The 19,633-nt window shown below is 43.8% G+C and overlaps 1 protein-coding gene across 1 annotated transcript in view; it reads right to left on the minus strand.

Annotated features, from left to right (window-relative positions):
• Positions 1 to 19,633, minus strand: part of LOC138292472 (14 kDa phosphohistidine phosphatase-like) — a 194,061-nt gene that overhangs the window by 94,251 nt on the left and 80,177 nt on the right. The window contains exon 2 of the mRNA XM_069231090.1: positions 7,825 to 7,949. Within this exon, the coding sequence (XP_069087191.1) occupies positions 7,825 to 7,949 (125 nt within the window). The remainder of the gene's footprint in view (positions 1 to 7,824; positions 7,950 to 19,633) is intronic.

Below are 19,633 nucleotides of genomic sequence, written 5' to 3' on the forward strand. Positions count from 1 at the left end.
ACAATTCTTTAGTACTTGTGGTGGTCGATGTCCTTTGCTTTTGTTTCTCAATGCTTCAGAGGGGCGCTTTAAAAGGTTGTGGTCCAAACAACTTGGGCTGCACAGCTATATTGTTGACTCGATGAGTAGTCCCCTTACCAGTAGGAGTCTCTTCCAGCCTATCAATGTTATTCAATGCTAAGTTAGTGAAGACATGAGGCTGAATGTTGGCTGGAAGACCAATTTGCTAATTCAAGGTAGCAGCAATTTTCTTAAGACACAAGGCAGTATCATTTTCTTCGAGTTGTGAGCATGAAATCCCATGGCCAAGTCTGTTTAGAGTGCAAATTATTTCAATATTGCTTTTCAGCATTTTTATGGCGTATGGGAGCAACAACTGCTGGGAGGGTTTCTGCTGGCCATTGTGACTGCATATATAATGTCCAGACTGAATGACTGCATAAGACAGCTGACCCTTTTAGATGGCTTTGTGTTTTCTGGATCTCCAGTCACAAGTCCTAATAGGAACCGATTAAGGTAATCAGGCACTGTAAATTATTTTTTCTTAACATCTGATGGATGCTATGGCCATGGTGTTGATGTCAAGTTTGTTTTAATCACTGTTCTTATATGCAATGATGTTTGATCAATGATCTTGTTCATGTCTGCTGCCTGAACCTTTAAAACTGATAATTCACTTTTTAAACTGTTTTTCTCTTACAGCATCCCGTAGCATAACACTATCAGGTTGGGCCAATCTTCCTTGGTTGTCTGGGAATATGTGGAGGCTGTCACCGATCTTGGAGTCCAATTTTCTTCTAATATGCTTCTTGGTTGATTTGTCAATTCCCTGTATTCCTCTGCGTGACATGAGTGTTTCAAGCCCTTCAGTGAGAGTTCTCACCCGTATTACCTCTTTGTTAGGAATAATCACAATTCTAAGGTATTGAAATAGTTGATCATATGCTTCATCGCTCATATTTTTGTAGAGATCATCAGTTTGAATGCTAGATGCATGATCTTCTGCCTTTGCTTTAACCCTTGTATAGTTCCTATAACAGGATACATGATAATGGGCTTCTGCAGCCAGTATGTCCCTAGTACAAACTGCTAACATCTTTGAATCACAATTAATGCTTGCAAACTCTTGAAGCCTTTTGTCAACTCTAAGCTCCATAACCTTGATTAATTTCTCATACGAAGTTGTTCCCTTGTAGCATTTTATCCTTCCACAAAATATACATTCTTCAGCACACATGTTTTAGTTTAATGACTGTTCTTCTGTTTAAGGGTTTACTTGTGCACTCACTCATTCCAGCATCATCACTGACGCTTGCTTCAGTTTTTAGCTTATTAGTCTCTTCACAGTAAACAGACTCTTGCACTTCCTGTGGTAAAATACTTGGGAAACCATGTTGCTTTCCACATTTTTCACAATTTCTAACTGTGGAATGTGATTCCTTCCTTGAGCTGCCTCTAACAACATTTTCCATGATAAGCAGTCCTGTGGGCTTGTTTGCATAACTCCATGTTGGACATTTGACCATAAATTAATTATACACAGGGGATCAGAGGAACAGATGTGCTTGTTTCAGTCTTCTTCATGATGCTGCACGGTCATTCACCACCAGCCCTGGAAAAATAAATTAATAAAAAATGTAATACATTTCACTTGGTGTACTTGATATTATCATAAATACTAGTGTAAATATTATCAATTTATATAATAACTTTTACTTTAATTGTAATTTTTATTAATACAATTCACAATACAAATTATGATAAAATATCCATTTAAATCAAGATATCTTGGGAGTGGAGTGGTAACTCACAAAAGGCAAAGAGTTATGACTTGCTATCACATATTTTCCATCTCTAGATTTCCATACCTTGCCAATGAATCATATTAGCATCCATCCCCCCAAGTTGTACCGGTAACATGGTTGGCTCAAGGACTATTATCTGTAAACCTTGATGGAGGTGTTTGCATCCTTGCTTTTTTCGAGCGCAACATCTCATGTAGTGACTCTGATGAGTAGGTTCTTTCTTGTCATCTGCTGCTGACATCAGAGATCATGTTCTGCCCCTTAAACACTGCAAGTATGTAAAATGGGCTGGTAGCCCCACCCTTTTAGCCCTATCCCATATACATTAGTGGTATGCAAAGTCTTCCTGACATTTTCCTGGATGATGGACAGCATAATAAAAGCCCCCCCTCCACCATTCCTCCCCCTGCCCCCGAAGGAGCTTCCAGCCAAATTTGGAGGCACGTTCTTCATGCACAGGAATATGATCACATCTCCACCAAACAAAGAAGCACTTCATGAGTGGTGTGGGTTTGGTGGTTATACGGGGTAGGTGGCAGACCAGGCCCTATGGCCAAATGCCATGCGTGGCGCAGGGTTGGGTAATTATAGGGGCCAAAGGCTGTTCGTGGCTGTGGTTGGATTAACGTAATGTAATTAAAATTACTTAACAATAAAAAAAATAGAAATTCACTGAAAAAAACCCAAAGATTACAAGGATGTTACAGTTAGGAATTAGAATAAAAAAAAACACAGAAATTCACTTAAAAAAACAAAGGTTACAGGGACGTTATAGTTAGATTCTCAATTTACTCGCACAAAACCATAGAAATTCATCAGTTATAGGTATAGTTAGCTGAAGTTAACTAGAACTTGTGCCCTAAGGTAACTGTAACTCGCGCCCTCGCCATGCACTGTTAATTACCCCACATATTACATCACTTATGACATCTTTGATAATATCATTCATAATACCAATGTAACATTTGCAGTAAAATTATTGAGGCCACAACTGTGCATCATGGGGGGCCTAACCTTACTTACAGTTCTCTTTACATCATGTTTTAGAGACTCTGGGAGCAGTTCCTAAGCAGGTAAATGCTATCATGCATGCGATCTCTTTTACTATCTTGGTAGGGAATATCAGAGGTAGAGTCTGAGAATAGTAAAGCAGCCTTGGAACAAAATTATTTTTTTATACTAGCTATGCAGCCAAACCACAATATTTCTAGTTTTCCCCTGTAATACGGACACTTAAATAAAGCATTTAACAATGTATGATATTTACATCATATTTCATCCAGTGTCACAGGAGTTTTGAATAATAACTGTTAAAAATATCTAGAGGTCCAGAAGTGTACTGAAGAGCTGGTGTCCCAGGCCCCTTTTTTATACCCTGGTGCCCTCCTTTTGGAAGGTGGGAGAAGCTTCTAGACAAGTGGCTTTGAAGTGCATGGAATTTGCTGCCTCCCCTGCACTGCCTCCAAACTGGCTGCAATGAAAATGTGGGTTTGTTAGGCCTTTGTGTGAAGGCAGAGCACAGGCTATTCAGTTGTATGTGGGGATGTGCTGCACTCCACCCCGTCCCCAACATCCTGTCCTGCCAGCAGAAGGCCCATTCATGCACACCTAAGCCCTCTATTGTGTGGCTGTCTGGGAGGAATTTACCAAGAATTTGCAGTTACACTGAGTCATATGATCCAAGGCTAGCTACAGGCACAAAAGGGCTAATGACAGAAAAAGCCAAACTTTCTAAAAAGTGGCATTTTAAAAATTGTAATTAAAAATCAAAGTTGACCATCAAGGGTTTGCGTTATAAATTCATAGCTTATTAAATGTAATAAGTAATCCCCATTGCGATCCTATGGGAGGGGCAGGCCTTACAGTGAAAAACAAATTTAGGAATTTTCCACTACCAGGACATGTAAAACTTAAAACTACATGTCCAACTTTTTAGTTACACAGCATCCGGCCTACCTAAAGTTGAGTTATATTAAATAAAAAGGGAGTTTGAGGCTTGAAAAAGGGGGGTATAAATGTAAAGTCAACATGGCAGTTTAAAACTGCATTCAGGCTGCAGTGGAAGGCCTGGGACATGTTTTGCCTAGGTGGGTGGCACGATAAGCACTGTATTGAGTCCCACTTGTATCATACCCTTTTCTCAATAGTATTGCTAGTTCTATGGTTTTCGTGAGTGCAACAGAGTAGAACTGTGATAGTTATGAGGGGGAATATAGTCTACATTTGCTAGCAAATGGGTTTCTTGTAGAACAGTGATAGGTATTTCCTTGAAATGTACTCATTTTCCTTTTCATCAGGGAGTTTAATTGTTGTTCATTCAAAGTGGGGTTATGAAGTAGTCACCGTATGTAAATTTGGAATATTCGCCTTGTTGACTTACAACAAAGATGCTGTACTACTTTGTATTTTTTGTGTTTTGTAATGCTTTATTTTCAACCACACCATCTCTGCTTCGAGTAAACTTTGTTAGTACCTGGTAATATGGGGACAGGGTGATGGTATCAGACTGGGAGCCTGACATGAATTGGTGCCAGCGGGCAGAGAAAGCAGTCCATCACAGCAGAGGATAACCTAGGAAATAGGACAAGATGTGGGACAACTAGCATATTGTAGGAAAGTACCATCTTGCCTGGCATGTTACCCCCATTTTTTACTTGTGTGCCAGTTTGTTTTTGCCTGTCTCACTGGGATCCTGCTAGCCAGGACCCCAGTGCTCATAGTTGTGGCCTGAATGTGTTCCCTAACTGTGTCACTGAGGCTCTGCTAATCAGAACCTCCGTGCTTATGCTATCACTGCCTTTAAAACTGTCACTGCAGGCTAGTGACCATTTTTACCAATTCTAATTGGCACACTGGAACACCCTTACAATTCCCTAGTATATGATATATAGGTACCCAGGGTATTGGGGTTCCAGGAGATCCCTATGGGCTGCAGCATTTCTTTTTGCCACCCATAGGGAGCTCAGACAATTCTTACACAGGGCTGCCACTGGAGTCTGAGTGAAATAACGTCCACGTTATTTCACAGCCATTTTACACAGCACTTAAGTAACTTATAAGTCACCTATATGTCTAACCCTCACTTAGTGAAGGTTAGGTGCAAAGTTACTAAGTGTGAGGGCACCCTGGCACTAGCCAAGGTGCCCCCACATAGTTCAGGGCAATTTCCCCAGACTTTGTGAGTGTGGGGACACCATTACACGTGTGCACTAAATATAGGTCAATACCTATATGTAACTTCACAATGGTAACTCAGAATACAGCCATGTAACATGTCTAAGATCATGGAATTGTCCCCCCATGCAAAATCTGGTATTGGGGTGACAATCCCATGCATCCCTGGGGCTCCAGCATGGACCCCGGGTACTGCCAAACCAGCTCTATGGGGTTTTCACTGCAGCTACCGCTGCTGCCAACACACAGACAGGCTTCTGCCCTCCTGGGGTCTGGGCAGCCCAGTCCCAGGAAGGCAGAACAAAGAATTTCCTCTGAGAGAGGGTGTTACACCCTTTCCCTTTGGAAATAGGTGTTAAGGGCTGGGGAGGAGTAGCCTCCCCCAGCCTCTGGAAATGCTTTGAAGGGCACAGATGGTGCCCTCCTTGCATAAGCCAGTCTACACTGGTTCAGGGATCCCCCAGCCCCTGCTCTGGCGCGAAACTGGACAAAGGAAAGGGGAGTGACCACTCCCCTGTCCATCACCACCCCAGTGGTGGTGCCCAGAGCTCCTCCAGTGTGTCCCAGACCTCTGCCATCTTGAATGCAGAGGTGTGAGGGCACAATGGATGCCTCTGAGTGGCCAGTGCCAACAGGTGATGTCAGAGACCCCTCCTGATATGTGCTTACCTGACTAGGTGGCCAATCCTCCTCTGAGGGCTATTTAGGGTCTCTCCTGTGGGCTTCTCTTCAGATAACGACTGCAAGAGCTCACCAGAGTTCCTCTGCATCTCCCTCTTCGACTTCTGCCAAGGATCGACCGCTGACTGCTCCAGGACTCCTGCAAAACTGTAACAAAGTAGCAAGAAGACTACCAGCGACATAGTAGCGCCTACTCTTGCCGGCTTTCTCAACTGTTTCCTGGTGGTGCATGCTCTGGGGGCTGTCTGCCTTCACCCTGCACTGGAAGCCAAGAAGAAATCTCCTGTGGGTCGACGGACTCTTCCACCTGCTAACGCAGGCACCAAACTTCTGCTTCACCGGTCCTTGGGGTCCCCTCTCATCATGACGAGAGTGGTCCCTGGAACACAGGAGCTGGATCCAAGTGACCCTAACAGTCCAGTGGTCCATCTGTCCAAACTTGGTGGAGGTAAGTCCTTGCCTCCCCACCCAAAGACAGTAATCCTGTGCACTGCGTGAACTGCAGCTGCTAGGGCTTCTGTGCATTTTTGCAAGAAATCCTTCATGTACAGCACAGCCCAGGTCCCCAGCACTCTGTCCTGCATTGCTCAACTCGCTGAGTTGACCACCGGTTTCGTGGGACCCTCCTTTGTAGTGTTGAGACGACCGCTGTGCTCAGTTTTCTTGAACCCGTGTTCAAGTACTTCTGTGGGTGCTGCATACTTCTGCATGGGCTCTCTGTGTTGCTGAGCGCCCCCCTCTATCTCCTCCTCCAAGGGGCGACCTCCTGGTCCTTCCTGGGCCCGGGCAGCACCCATTTTCTTCTACCGCGACCTTTGAAGTTAGCAAGGCTTGTTTGTGGTTTTTCTGCGTGGAAACAACTCTGTATCCTCCAGCACGCCGTGGGACATCTTCTGTGCAAAGGAGAAGTTCCTGGCATTTTCCGCTGTTGCAGAATCTTCAGCTTCTTCCACCCAGAGGCAGCCATTTTGCACCTTCATCCGGGGTTTAGTGGGCTCCTGCCCCCCTGGACACTTTGGTGACTCTTGGAGTTGGTCCCCTTCCTTTGCAGGTCCTCAGGTCCAGGAATCTGTCTTCAGTGCTTTGCAGTGAGTTGTGGTCTTTGCAGAATCTCCTATCACGACTTTAGTGTGTTTCTGGGGAAGTAGGGTAACTTTACTCCTACTTTTCAGGGTCTTGGGGTGGGGTATCTTGGACACCCTTAGTGTTTTCTTACACTCCAAGTGACCCTCTACACACGACACTAGGCCTGGGGTCCCTAAGTGGTTTGCATTCCACTTTCTTAGTATATGGTTTGTGTTCCCCTAGGCCTATTGCATCCTATTGTATTCTACAGTGTTTGCACTACTTTTCTAACTGTTTTACTTACCTGATTTTGGTTTGTGTGTATATTTTGTGTATTTTACTTACCTCCTAAGGGAGTATATCCTTGGAGATATTTCTGACACATTGTCACTAAAATAAAGTACCTTTATTTTTAGTAACTCTGAGTATTGTGATTCTTATGATATAGTGCTATATGATATAAGTGGTATAGTAGGAGCTTTGTATGTCTCCTAGTTCAGCCTACGCTGCTCTGCTATAGTTACCTCTATCAGCCTAAGCTGCTAGAACACTACTAATCTACTAATAAGGGATAACTGGACCTGGCACGAGGTGTAAGTACCATCAGGTACCCACTATAAGCCAGGCCAGCCTCCTACACATATTTACTTAAGTATGCTGGGATTGGTGTAGGAGGTGAGGGAAGGGGGTTTCTGCCATCTTGGGTTCCGCAGGTGGGTGGAGATCTGTTCAATTCCTGATGGCTCCGCTCATACTGATTGTCATTCTCATGCTGTTGTCTGCTGTGCTTTAAGTGTACACTGTACAGTTGACTATTATATTTACTGTACAATGAGCAATGTTAAATAAAAAAGATTAAATATATATATGTATATATATATATATATATATTTAGTCATTAGGCTAGTTAGTGCACATGGTACTATGGGAAAGGAGAAAATGATTTGTGCAGACATATTGTCTTTTGATCTGCATTCCGCTTGAAAACGAGACGGGAAGCACTGTTTTCATGCACTTATTATTTGCTGCTGATGTATGAAGATTCACTAAAAATTGCTGATCCTGTAATTAGGTCAATACAACCAGCAGGACAACTTACTGTTGATTCACCAAAAACTCTTATTTTCTTGTCTTTACTGTTGTGTTCTATCTTCCCGCCTCCAAGAGGTTTGGCTTCTAATCCCATTGCTTCTAATTGTGGATTCAGCTTTTCAAAAATGTGATCTAAAAAGAGGGGAGAACAACATTTTAAAGGTGTCATCGGAAAATTGGTTATTCAGTATCATGCGACGCTAGGCAACATTAGAAGCTTCACTATACAGCGGGTGCTGAGAAGCGACAAATACCAATGGAAATAAAATATTTATGCTCAAACTGTTTAGCACGAAAGAATGGTCATTCCTCATGACAGCTAGCAGTGTATGAGTGAACTGCAAACTGCAAACTCAGCGTGACACTACTAAAAACGTACCCAGCCAGATGTTGCTAACAAAACTCACTGTGCCACTGGTACTCTAACTGCACCTCACTTTTGAGGCCCAAGGAGAATGAACCTATTCTGAGATTGCTTGTGTTCCCATTCAGAGGCAATGTGGCCTGGCTGTTCGAACTGGACTGTGCTTCCTGTGGTTGGACAGAGGTGGTTTCTCTCTGTAAAGAGTGTTTTGTTTTTGTACAGTAAAAATGGATCAGAAAAGGCAATGTTTGAAAGTGGCTTATTAATTTGGAAGAGAGGTGCACCCCTACCAACTTAATAAACACATCCTGTTTAGGTTAAAGCCTAGTTTGAAGAGCATCTCTACTCAACCCCATTCTCAGGATGGGGAGGTCCAGAAGTAACTGGGCCAAAAATAATATTTCTATGCCGAATCAAAATGAACTAATATACTTGTCACAGGAATTTTAAAGACAACCAGTACTGAATAGATGGAAATATTTGTTGAAGTTGATATAATAATTGCCTGATAGTGCATAGCATTCATGGGTGTGTGTGATACAAAGGCTGCATCGAGGCTCCAAGGCCATCCTGGGGCCTCCAATTATCTTCAACTACAGATCATCAGTATATGGTTGTTTCTCCGACGATGGAAAAAAAGGTAGTTACGGTATGGGGGTTCATCACTAACCATCTTGCCTGATATCACTTTAGTCATTGATGAGGCAAAGAGAACCTTCGCAGAGTTGTAGACTGACTACGCCTTGCAGTATCCCGCCAAACAGCTGATGGTGCTCAGAAGGTACCCAGGGAATTATCATCTGAACTGAATGACATTGACTGACACACCATAGACATTATAGCAGGTGTCAGGGGATCTATGTGTCTGAGGAGCAGAATGTGGAAAAAAAACTCCCAATGCCCAACCCTAGACTCTCCATCCTCCAGACAGATTAACCCGAGGTTCCAGTAGTCCAGCTGGGAAAAAGGGGAAAAGGGGAGAAAGGGGAAGGGGATAAAGAAGAGACTGCCTCGTCCAAATCGCCACGATTCTCCTCCTTCAAACTGTTCTGGCAGTTGTGTTGGATTGTTGAAAAACTGCAATGAATTTAAATCTCATAAATACATTCATTCATTAACTACTATATTTTCTTGTCAATATCAAAATTATTCTTTGTATGAGGTAACTACAAACTCTTAATGGACTTGCCATTTGCTTCACTTCTGATATCTCCTGTGGACTAGCTTCAGCCGTTCATAAATTATGTTGATGAAATTGTATTTACATTATCACTTTTATATTTCAAATATGCTAATAAGTATTGCCTTTTCAACAGGTACTTGCGTGACCAACTGGTTCTGTGAAAGCTGCCTCCGACTGCTGGTTGAAAGGTAAGCTGAGTTGTTCTTCTATTTCCTGTTTTGGAAGGGATAAGCACTACTCCCTGGGAAGGCCGCTATTCAAGAACCATGACACGCATGAGAAAGCGCGAAATACTAACTGAAAACACTTACTCACACTGTACAGGAAATACTGAGCCTGTGCAGCGCATTAGCTAAGACGACGACTCCAAACACTTCTAACTACCGCCTATGTTGGAAATCCTTACTGACACTAGGTAAAGGCAGCTAAGTGCAGAAGGTCTACTCAAGAAAAGCCGCGGTGAAGTGCGCGTTTTAGAACGGACGCTCTCTTAAGATTCTACTGCCTTATCTCCCAGAAGGTTCCACGGAAAGGTAGTCTAGAAACTATACCCCTTATCTTGAATTCCTCTTGTGATTAAGGGAAAACCAACTGGGAGCACGGATACTAGCCAATCGGGAGGGGCGCTCCTGACGCCCCTTGAAGCAGGCCGAGCCTCTTGCATAGTGGGGAGAGAGCTCTTACCGCCAGAAAGCCGCATGCAAAGGAGGACAGTGGTTAAATAGATCAAACGCTGGAGAGGTTCGCACTCAAAGGTAAGCAAGTGCCAACAATGCCAATCTTATGAGCTTTCCCACCTTAATTAATACAAAGGCCTCAATCTTGTGTTTCTGCTCAAAGTTTAAAACAGATATTTAAACCGTTAATCATCGGATGAGTTATGCTTAGCTGAACAAAATCACTCTCGGTGTCACATGACTCAGTGGGTACACATACGTTAATCTAGGGTTTTTAGCCCGATTTGTATTCAGCTTAGAACTCTACACTGAACTCTTGGACAAGGTGTGTCTGCCATAATTAATCCACTTGGGGTGACACAATTTCTCACTTAAATAAAATAAATCAATCAACTGACCACTTTTGCGTTTTGATCTTTAGTGAGACGGTTTAAGTCATATACCCGTAATGAGACAAAGACGACACATTTATGTAAATCAGCCTGCACATGTAACCGCAGACTTTCTAAAAAGAGAGTATGGAATGCCAATAAATAGATATATACATATCTACTTCCTACCCAACAGATATCAGAGCTACATGGTGGGAGGGAAAGTGTATAGCACCAGTATCATTTCCAGAGGCGAACCCTTAAAGAAACTGGGTTTAAAAATCGTCAACAAACCATCCATGGGGAAATGGATGTGTCCAGAAATAAACATAAAAATAGTGAATGAGGTGTTCCTGACCCTTTGTACATAATGTAAAACTGATGGGTGAGGTAAAATTATTGAACAGATAAAAAACGGTTTTCACTCCTATGACATCTGAGGTAGCACAAATGTTATTGCTAACCCAGATGTCTCAGTAATTATTTATATGTGACAGACTTTGCATTTTGTTAATTGAAGTAATCATAAATTTGTTGTAAAGTGGTGCACTGAAAGCTCTATTTATATGATTCACTGTAGGTTACTAGACTAAGGGCCTCATTATGAGTCTGGCGGCCTTCAGACCGCCAGACTCACGGTCAGACTGTCACATTATAACAGTGACGGAGCTGCCGGCTCCGGCGGTTGTAATCCACCAGGGCAGCGCTGCTTGCAGCCCTGTCCTGGGGATTACGAGTCCCCATCCTCCATCCAGTTCATGGCGGTTTACACCACCATGGAAAGGCTGGCGGAATGGGGGCGTTGGTGGGGACCCCTGCACTAACCAGGCACTTGTCCCATGCACAGCCCCGTCGCGCATTCCACTGCCCGAATTACGGGCAGTGGAATATGCGATGGGTGCTGCTGCACCCGCCGCACACCCACATTGTCGCGGCTCCTTTAGGAGCAAGCGTCAATGTTAAGGCCCCGTTCACCCGCCGGCCCTGCGGTGAACTCCTAATGGGGCCGGAGGAATTCAGGCCGCACAGGCGTCCTGAAGGCAGAAAGAGTTTGGCAGGCAGCCTCTGCAACCCACCAAACTAATAATGAGGCCCTAAATTGTTGCAGTACAGCCTTTAAACTTCATGTTTAATCAATTAATTTGTTTCCATGTTATTCTTTATGATGTTAATTAATAGTGTGCATCAAATTCACAATGTTTTATAAGAGAATAATGTTTAAAATATTACATCGAAATGTTGAAGATTGCAGTTCAGCAACATTTAGTAAAATGTATTAACAGAGTTATTTTTTTAATCTATTGTAACATGGACACTGACAATGCTTATTATTGTTTAATTCATAATTTTGAACGTTATCTGTGCATTATTTGCATAAATGAATGTGCCATTTTAATTCATCTTGCTTAGCCTAAGTGAGGCCTGCAAGGCACTGTTTCTTGACTGTGCAGAAAATGTTTAGTTATTCTTGCTAGCATGAACTTTTCTTTCAGACTTCGTTCCCTTGATATGCTAGCTTGGTAATAGATGTTCTATTGTTTTACACACAGTGAGCATGAGAAAGCAACCCAGAGCAAATCACGTTCAGGAACTGTGGAACAGGAATATGTATATATTTGTTTCAACCCGCACAGATGAGCTAAGATTTATGCTTTCCACATGTCAGTAAAGGGAATTTTCATTGACCTTGCAGTCCATGTCACATGACTGACTTTCATTGGACAATTACACCTTCTGTGTCATGTGGAACGATGGATGATATATATATATTATTTTTTTTCACTGAAAAAAGGTTAGAGGGACGTTATAGTTAGGAAATAGAATTAAAACAAATCTTAGAAATTTGCTTGAAAAAAACCAAAGGTTACAGGGACATTATAGTTAGGTTCTGAATTTACTCGCACAAAACAAGAGAAATTCAGCACTTATAGTTAGGTATTTCAAGTAAATACATCTTGCGGCCTAAGGTAACTATAACTTGCGCACCTGCCATGCACAGGTTTTTTTCCCCAATAATAATTTGACTGCTAAGGTCTCAATTATATTTTTATTGACGTTACTAAAGTTGTCATGAGAGCCATAATATCTGGGGTAATAAGCAATGCATGGCGAGGGTGCAAGTTATAGTTACCTTCGAGTGCGAGTTATAGTTACTTGTAATAACTAATTATAGCTGCTGAATTTCTCTGGTTTTGTGTGAGTAAATTCGAAACCCAACTGTAACGTCCCTGTAACCTTTGGCTTCTACCCACATTCCTCCGAATGGACCCCCACATATAAGGTAGCCATATACATGGCTAGTCGCCTCAGGATACCTCTTGATAAGGAGACCCAGGCGTGCTTGAAAGCAGAATGCCACCATCCCCCTCTTCCCGGGAAGGTTCCCTCACACCCGAGCTAAATACCCGCATGGCTACGTTCCTCCAGAAATACATCATAGATCCCAAGAAAGGGATTAATAGGTCCTGGCGTTCCTGCCAGGACAAACTCCTGGACATTAGTGGTCCACTTACAAAAATACTGGACCTGGTGGAGGAGGCAAAAGCCATGGGTATCCCTATCTCCCCAGAAAGGCTCTCAGGATCGGAGCAGCGTGTGTTAATATTTTTAGGGACCGCCAATTGTGCCCTAGCCGCATAACAACATTGTTCATTCCTCTTGAAAGTCATTCCCAAACTAGAAGACCTGGCCTCCAAGGAGGCGGGAGCAGCGGTGCAGGGAGGCCTCTTTCATTAAGGAGCTGGGCAGGTTTGTGGCTATCTTTACCTCACCTGACAAGGCTCAAACCTCCATAAAAAATATTTTTCACCACAAAGTTTTCATCTGGGCCGGTTGTGGCAGAAGGCGCTCAGCCGGCTGCTTCTACATCCAAGGCCCTCCCAGAAGCTCGGCCGAAGGCCAGCCTTGTCAGGGAGAGTTCTTCATCACATGAAGACCCTTTCGTGGACGAAACCCCAGAGGTTCTTCCGGAGCATGATTCCAAGCCCAAACAGGTAAGAGTTTTTTACTCTTCCTGACTTAAAGGACGCTGTTCAGACACCATTGGGAGGGGATCACGTTGACTGCTTGGATCTTATAGACCATCCAGGGTTTTCACTGTTTTACGGCAATCCATCTTGATCATGGATCAATGTACGCACTGTCTGGTGGAACAGTTCCAAACCACAATCACTTTACTGGAAAGTCTGGGCTTTATCGTCAATGGGCAGAAGTCCTTAATTTCCCAGCCAGGCAGACTACGTTTCTCTGCTTTGTCACAGACTCTTTGGGGAAGACCCCAAGTCTCCCCTCGCGCAAGATCTCAAAGATCCGCTGGGAACTCAGGAGAACACTGTCAAAGAAAGCAACCTCCCTGCGCCAGATAGCCAGAGTGGTGGGACTGCTGTCGTCCTCCATTCAGGAGATCTTTCTGGGCCCCCTCCACTACAGAGCCCTCCAATGCCTCAAAGCCACCCATTTGCACAGGGACTTGCAGTACTTGGAACAAGTTTCCCTCCCGGACGACGTCAAAAACTAAATAAGGCGGTGGCTGGTGCACACAGAAAGCCTGGAATGGCAGAGCTATCTTCGGGTCTGACCCAGATTTGGTGATGGCAGTAAGTCCGGCCGGGGTGGGCGCTGCGCAGACTCCTTTACAGGAGGAAAATGGTCTGCAGAGGAACATAGTCTGCCTATCAACTGCCTGGAGCTCATGGCAGGGTCCTTTGTGATAAAATGTTTGAGGAAGGACAACGTGCACTGCAGTGTCCTGTTGAAGATGGACAACCTATTGGTCGGTCAGTTCCATCAACAGACTGGGAGGTGCCAAGTCAAAAGCCTTGGTGGACTTGGCAAAGGACCTTTGGGAGCTCTGTTTGGTCAACAATATCTCGGTCACATCGAAGTACCTGCCTCCAACTCAGTGGCAGACTGGTACTCCAGGCAATGGCCCGACACGAGTCTTTGGCAGCTGAATCCATCTGTTTTCAAATGATTAGAAACCTGGTGGGGGCCTTTCTCAGTCAAACCTTTTGTATCCAGGCCAGACCATCAGCTTCCCTGGAGGCCAGACCCCCAGATGCGTTTCTACAGGTCTGCTTGAAGGAACTGGGGTATGTGTTTCTTCCCTTCGTGATGATCATGAGGCTGTCGACGCACGTCTATCGACTGGAAGCCCGGGTAGCCCTGATCATTCCTCGTTGGAGGTCACAAGCAGGGTTTCCAGTTCTTCTGGAACTTTCTTGGGATTCTCCAATCCTTCTGCCCCACGTTTCAGAACTGCAAGATCCTCTGGGCAATTGTCACCCATCGGTAATCGAGGGTCGAATGCCCCTCACAGCCTGGCGTATTTCAGGCAACGCTGGAGAGTCCTAGGACTATCGATCAAAGTTGAGAGAATACTGGCAGCAGCCTGGGCAGATGGCACCAATAAGAGTTATAAGTCTGCATGGGCTAGTTGGGTGTGTTGGTGTGTTCAAAACAATCAAGATTCCATAGGGTGCAAAGTGGTCCCCAGCCTACATTTTTTGGCCTCCCTGGTTTTTCAAGGTTTAGCCCACAGTACAATCAACTCGTATCGATCACCCATATCAGCTGGACACTCCCCTTGGAGGGCTCCCCTGTGGGGGAACACCCTTTAGTGTGTAAGCTCATGAGAGGAATAAGTTTGGCTCCTCCTCCAGTGCCTAGATACTCAACGCTCTGGACGTCAACAAGGTCCTTAATCTCTTCTGTTCTTGGGAACGAAATGAGTTTTTGATGTGTAAAGAACTGTCTGCGAATTTGGCTATGTTATAATGCCTGGTGTCATGCCGGTGGGTGTCAGATGTTCATGCCTTGGATCTCACAGGCTGGACGTTCACTACAGATGGAGTGATCTTCCATATTTCTAGATGAACCAAAACAAACTCCAGAATAGTCTCTTATCTGGCCTTTGATAACCTCCCAAAATTGTGTATGGTATATTGCCTTAAGGCATATGAAGATATCACAGAAGAATTCCACCCTCCTGGGAGAAAGGCAACTTTTAATCTCCATCAGGAAGCCTTACAAAACAGTCACATCTCCCACCATTGCCAGATGAATCCACTGGGTAATGCAGTAAGCAGGTATTGATATCTAATTCTTCAGCGCACACTTAGTCAGAGGAGCAATGGCTTCTAAGGCTTTTTGCCTAGGAGCTTGGCTGGAGGATATAATCAACACTGTGGATTGGTTGTCATATTACATGTTCAAGTGGTTCTACTTCAAACCAGTGCTGGATACGGCTTCTTTGGTGGTAAACAAGCTAGCTAAGCTTTGAACAAGCATAATCCTCGCCTCCGGTCCTGCCATGGAATATAACATTTCCTAGTAGACATGAAGGAAACTTTCAATTTTATTAAGGACATGGAGGCGAAGATTTTTCCAACCTAAGGCTTTAGACAGACCTTTTTCCCTTCCGATTCCAGAAATCTATACAGAGTAATAATTCGGATACGAGTAAGCTCTAAGTATTATGATTTTCTTGTTTTTTCTTCAATCTCAACCATTTTACTGAAGAATTGTTTGTATTTCTTGATTGTTGCGAACCATTATCAATGGTTCATTGCTATTGACTGAGTTTTTATTTGTAATGGGATTGCTTCTTTTCTGCGTGATTGAATGAGGTTTTAAGATTTCCTCTCTTCGGATTCTCCCCAGGCTCAGATGGGTCCAAAACCGAATGAGAGCGTGACGGAAGGATGATCTTGTTGCACTCAAGAAAGAGGATGTCACGTGAGGAGCGACCCGGCATGTAAAAGACTCTGCTCGCTGATTGGTTGTTTAGTTTTTTTTTTCCCCCCAAAGTGCAGATGGGAGTTAGCTCATATTGTTAATGTTGAAGCTGGTGGAGCAGAATTAAGGAAGAAAGCGCAGGCATAATCTTCACATCCGTGTCCTTAACAGATCTGAAATTTTCCTTCATGTCTACAAGGAAATTGTATATTCTTGAACCTTGTAAGACAATACCTTCCTGAGTAACTGTTAGAAATGGGGTCTCTGGTTGGCAGTCAGTTTGCACTCTGTCCAAGCAGGGACACTCACTCTAGTCAGGGCAATGGGGATACACACTTAGACAACCCCTGCTCAGCCCCTTGGTAGCTTGGCACATTCAGTCAGGCTTATCTCAAAGGCAATGTGCAAAGTATTTGTACTAAAACACACAGTAACAGTGAACACACTACAAAATGGCCACCACACCAGTTTAGAAAAACAACAAATAATTATCTAAATCAAACAAGACCAAAATGACAAAAATCCAACATGGACAAGTAAAGTTATGAATTTTTAAAATAATAGAGCTGGAATGGAAATGTTGTTTCACAAAGTACCTGGTTTGCGTAAACAATAAAGCCACACCAGCAAGCATGTGTTGGAAAAGTCGGCGATGCGTCGATTCCTTACTCGCAACTGAGGACATGCATCGTTTTTCTCTCCTGCAAGACAGTGATGCATCGATTTCCGCATGTGGCACCTCGGATCCGCGCTGCTTCATATCGATTTTGATGCCCAGCGATGACGTGCATGAAATCAGGCCACACATTGGTGGAAAACTGTGCTGCGTTGGGGGTTGCGTTGTTTTCAGCAGCAGCAAGTGGGTGTTGTGTCGTTTCTCCAGTCGCGATGCAGGTGGTGCGTCATATTCTCAGCCGCAGTACAGGTGGTGTGTTGTTTTTACAGATGCGTTGCAGTTGGTGCATCAAACCTTTCCCCACATGGCTCCTGTGCATGGATTTCAGTCTTTGTTCCACCAGCTTCACCTTTTAAGGGCCCAGGGACTGGAGTGGGCACCACTTGGCAGGAGAGGAGACTCAGCAGAGAGTGCAGGTGCTGGCAGAGGAAGTCTTTGATGGCCCTGAGACTTCAAAACAGGAGGCAAGCTCAGTCCAAGCCCCTGGAGATACTTCACAAGCAGGAATATACCACAAAGTCCAGTCTTTGTCCTCTTTTAGTCAGAAGCAGCAACTGCAGGCCAACCCAGCAAAGCACAGTAACAGGCAAAGGGGCAGTACTCCTCCTCCAGCTCTTCTCCTTGGCAGAGGTTTCTCTTGAGTCCAGAAGTAATCTAAAAAGTTGGGGGTTTAGGTCCACTACTTTCTACCTTTGAAGTAGGCAAACTTCAAAAGAAAGTGATTGTTGTTCACAAGCTTCTGCCTTGCCCAGGCCTGACTCCAGACTCAAACCTGGGGGTTGGAGACTGCATTGTGTGAGGGCCGGCACAGTCCTTTCAAGTGTAAGTGACCACTCCTCCCTCCAATCTGGCTCAGATGGCCAATCAGAATATACAGGCTACATCCCAGCTCCCTTTGTGCCACTGTCTATTGGAGATTCACAAACAGCCCAACTGTAAGTCTCTCCCAGACAAGGACAACACAAGCAGGCAGAGTCACAGAATAGTTTAATATCAAGAAAATTACCACTTTCTTACAGTGGCATTTTCAAACTCGCAATGTAAAAACCAACTTTACTAAAAGATGTATTTTTAAATTGTGAGTTCAGAGACCCCAAACTCCACATCTCTATCTGCTCTCAATGGAAAACCACACTTAATTTATTTAAAGGCAGTCCCATGTTAACCTATGAGAGAGTTAGGCCTTGCAATAGTGAAAACCGAATCTGACAGTATTTAGCTGTTCGGGCATGTTACTACATCTCTTACCTTTTATATATACTTCAACCTGCCCATAGGGGTTCCTAGGGCCTACCTTAGGGGTGCCTTACATGTCTTAAAGGGAAGGTTTGGCCCTGTCAAGTGAGTATACTTGCCAGGTCGAATTGGCAGTTTAAAACTGCACACACAGGCACTGCAGTGGCACGTCTGAGCCATGTTTACAGAGCTACTTATGTGGGTGGCACAATCGGAGCTGCAGGCCCACTAGTAGCATTTGATTTACAAGCCCTGGGAACCTCTAGGGCACTTTACTAGAGACTTAAGTAAATCAAATATGCCAATCATGGAAAAGTCAATTAAACATACAATTTACACAGGGAGGCCTGCACTTTAGCACTGGTCAGCAGTGGTAGGGTGCCCAGAGTAACATCACCAACAAAAACAGAGTCCAGCACATAGTCAAAAAATGGGAAGAAGAGGCAAAAAAGACACGGGAGAGATAAGGATGCCAGGTCTAACAGTAACAGACAGTTCATCATTTACATTCTTTAACTTCTCATATTCACTGTCATGTGTGAGAGTTTACAGGACTGATGTGCAATAATGTCTGTCAGTATCAACATGTCACTATCTTTGCTCGTTGCAGTAATAGTTGATTTCAAAGAAATAGCAGCAGAGGTATTTGACTTTACGGTGAAGTTAACATAGGCTTCAGCCACTTTTGAAGGGGTACCATGACACTGTGCTGGCACTTGTGAAAAGTAGTCAGCAGGGTTATGATCTTTCCCAAGTCAGTGCACAATAGTTTAGTCATATTCATGAAGGCACAAACTCCAGCGTTCAATTCTAGAAGGCATTTTGGCTTTTGGATTGCCACAAATGGTAAGCAATGCTTGATGATAAGTTACAAGGGTTAAAGTTTTCCACAATATTAATACGTGGAAATGTTCACAAGCCCACACGACTGCTAAACTTTATTTTTCAGATTGTGAACAGGCACATTCAGCTTGTGATAAATGAATGCTTGCATATGTCACAATATGCCTTCGAGCACTTGGGTGTCCATTGTGTTGGGCAAGTATCGAGCCTAATCAGGCTGACGTCAACCACAACCTCAGTATGTAGCTTCAGATGAAAGTAGGCCATTTCAATGGTGTTCTCAATTGCATGTTTGATTTTCTTAAAGCTTTGTTCACATTCAGGTGACCAATAAAATGGAAAATTTATTCTTTTGAAGTCTCTTAAGGGAGCACTTACTGTGGCAAAGTCACCTATGTATCTAGAACTTTAACTGTCCATGCTAAAGGATGAAGTTAACATGGTAACATCTTGGTGGCTGACAAGGATTGTACTTAGCAAGATCTGGCATAATACCCCATCAGAAAAGATATGGCCAAAGAATCTTTGTTTTGTTTTCTGAAACTCGCACTTCTCTGCAATCAAAGTGAGACCTGCATCAGAAAGTAGTTGACAAACTTGTGTAAGGGCTTTATCATGTTCTTTCGGTGTGGGGCCCAAAGACTAATATATCATCATTGTAGTTGAAGGCATTTGTGTGGTATTGCATATCGAATAACAACTTGAAAAAGTTCTGCAGCTGATGACACAC

The sequence above is a fragment of the Pleurodeles waltl genome, chromosome 4_2, assembly GCF_031143425.1.
Source record: "Pleurodeles waltl isolate 20211129_DDA chromosome 4_2, aPleWal1.hap1.20221129, whole genome shotgun sequence".
In the NCBI taxonomy this organism is placed as follows: Eukaryota; Metazoa; Chordata; class Amphibia; order Caudata; family Salamandridae; genus Pleurodeles; species Pleurodeles waltl.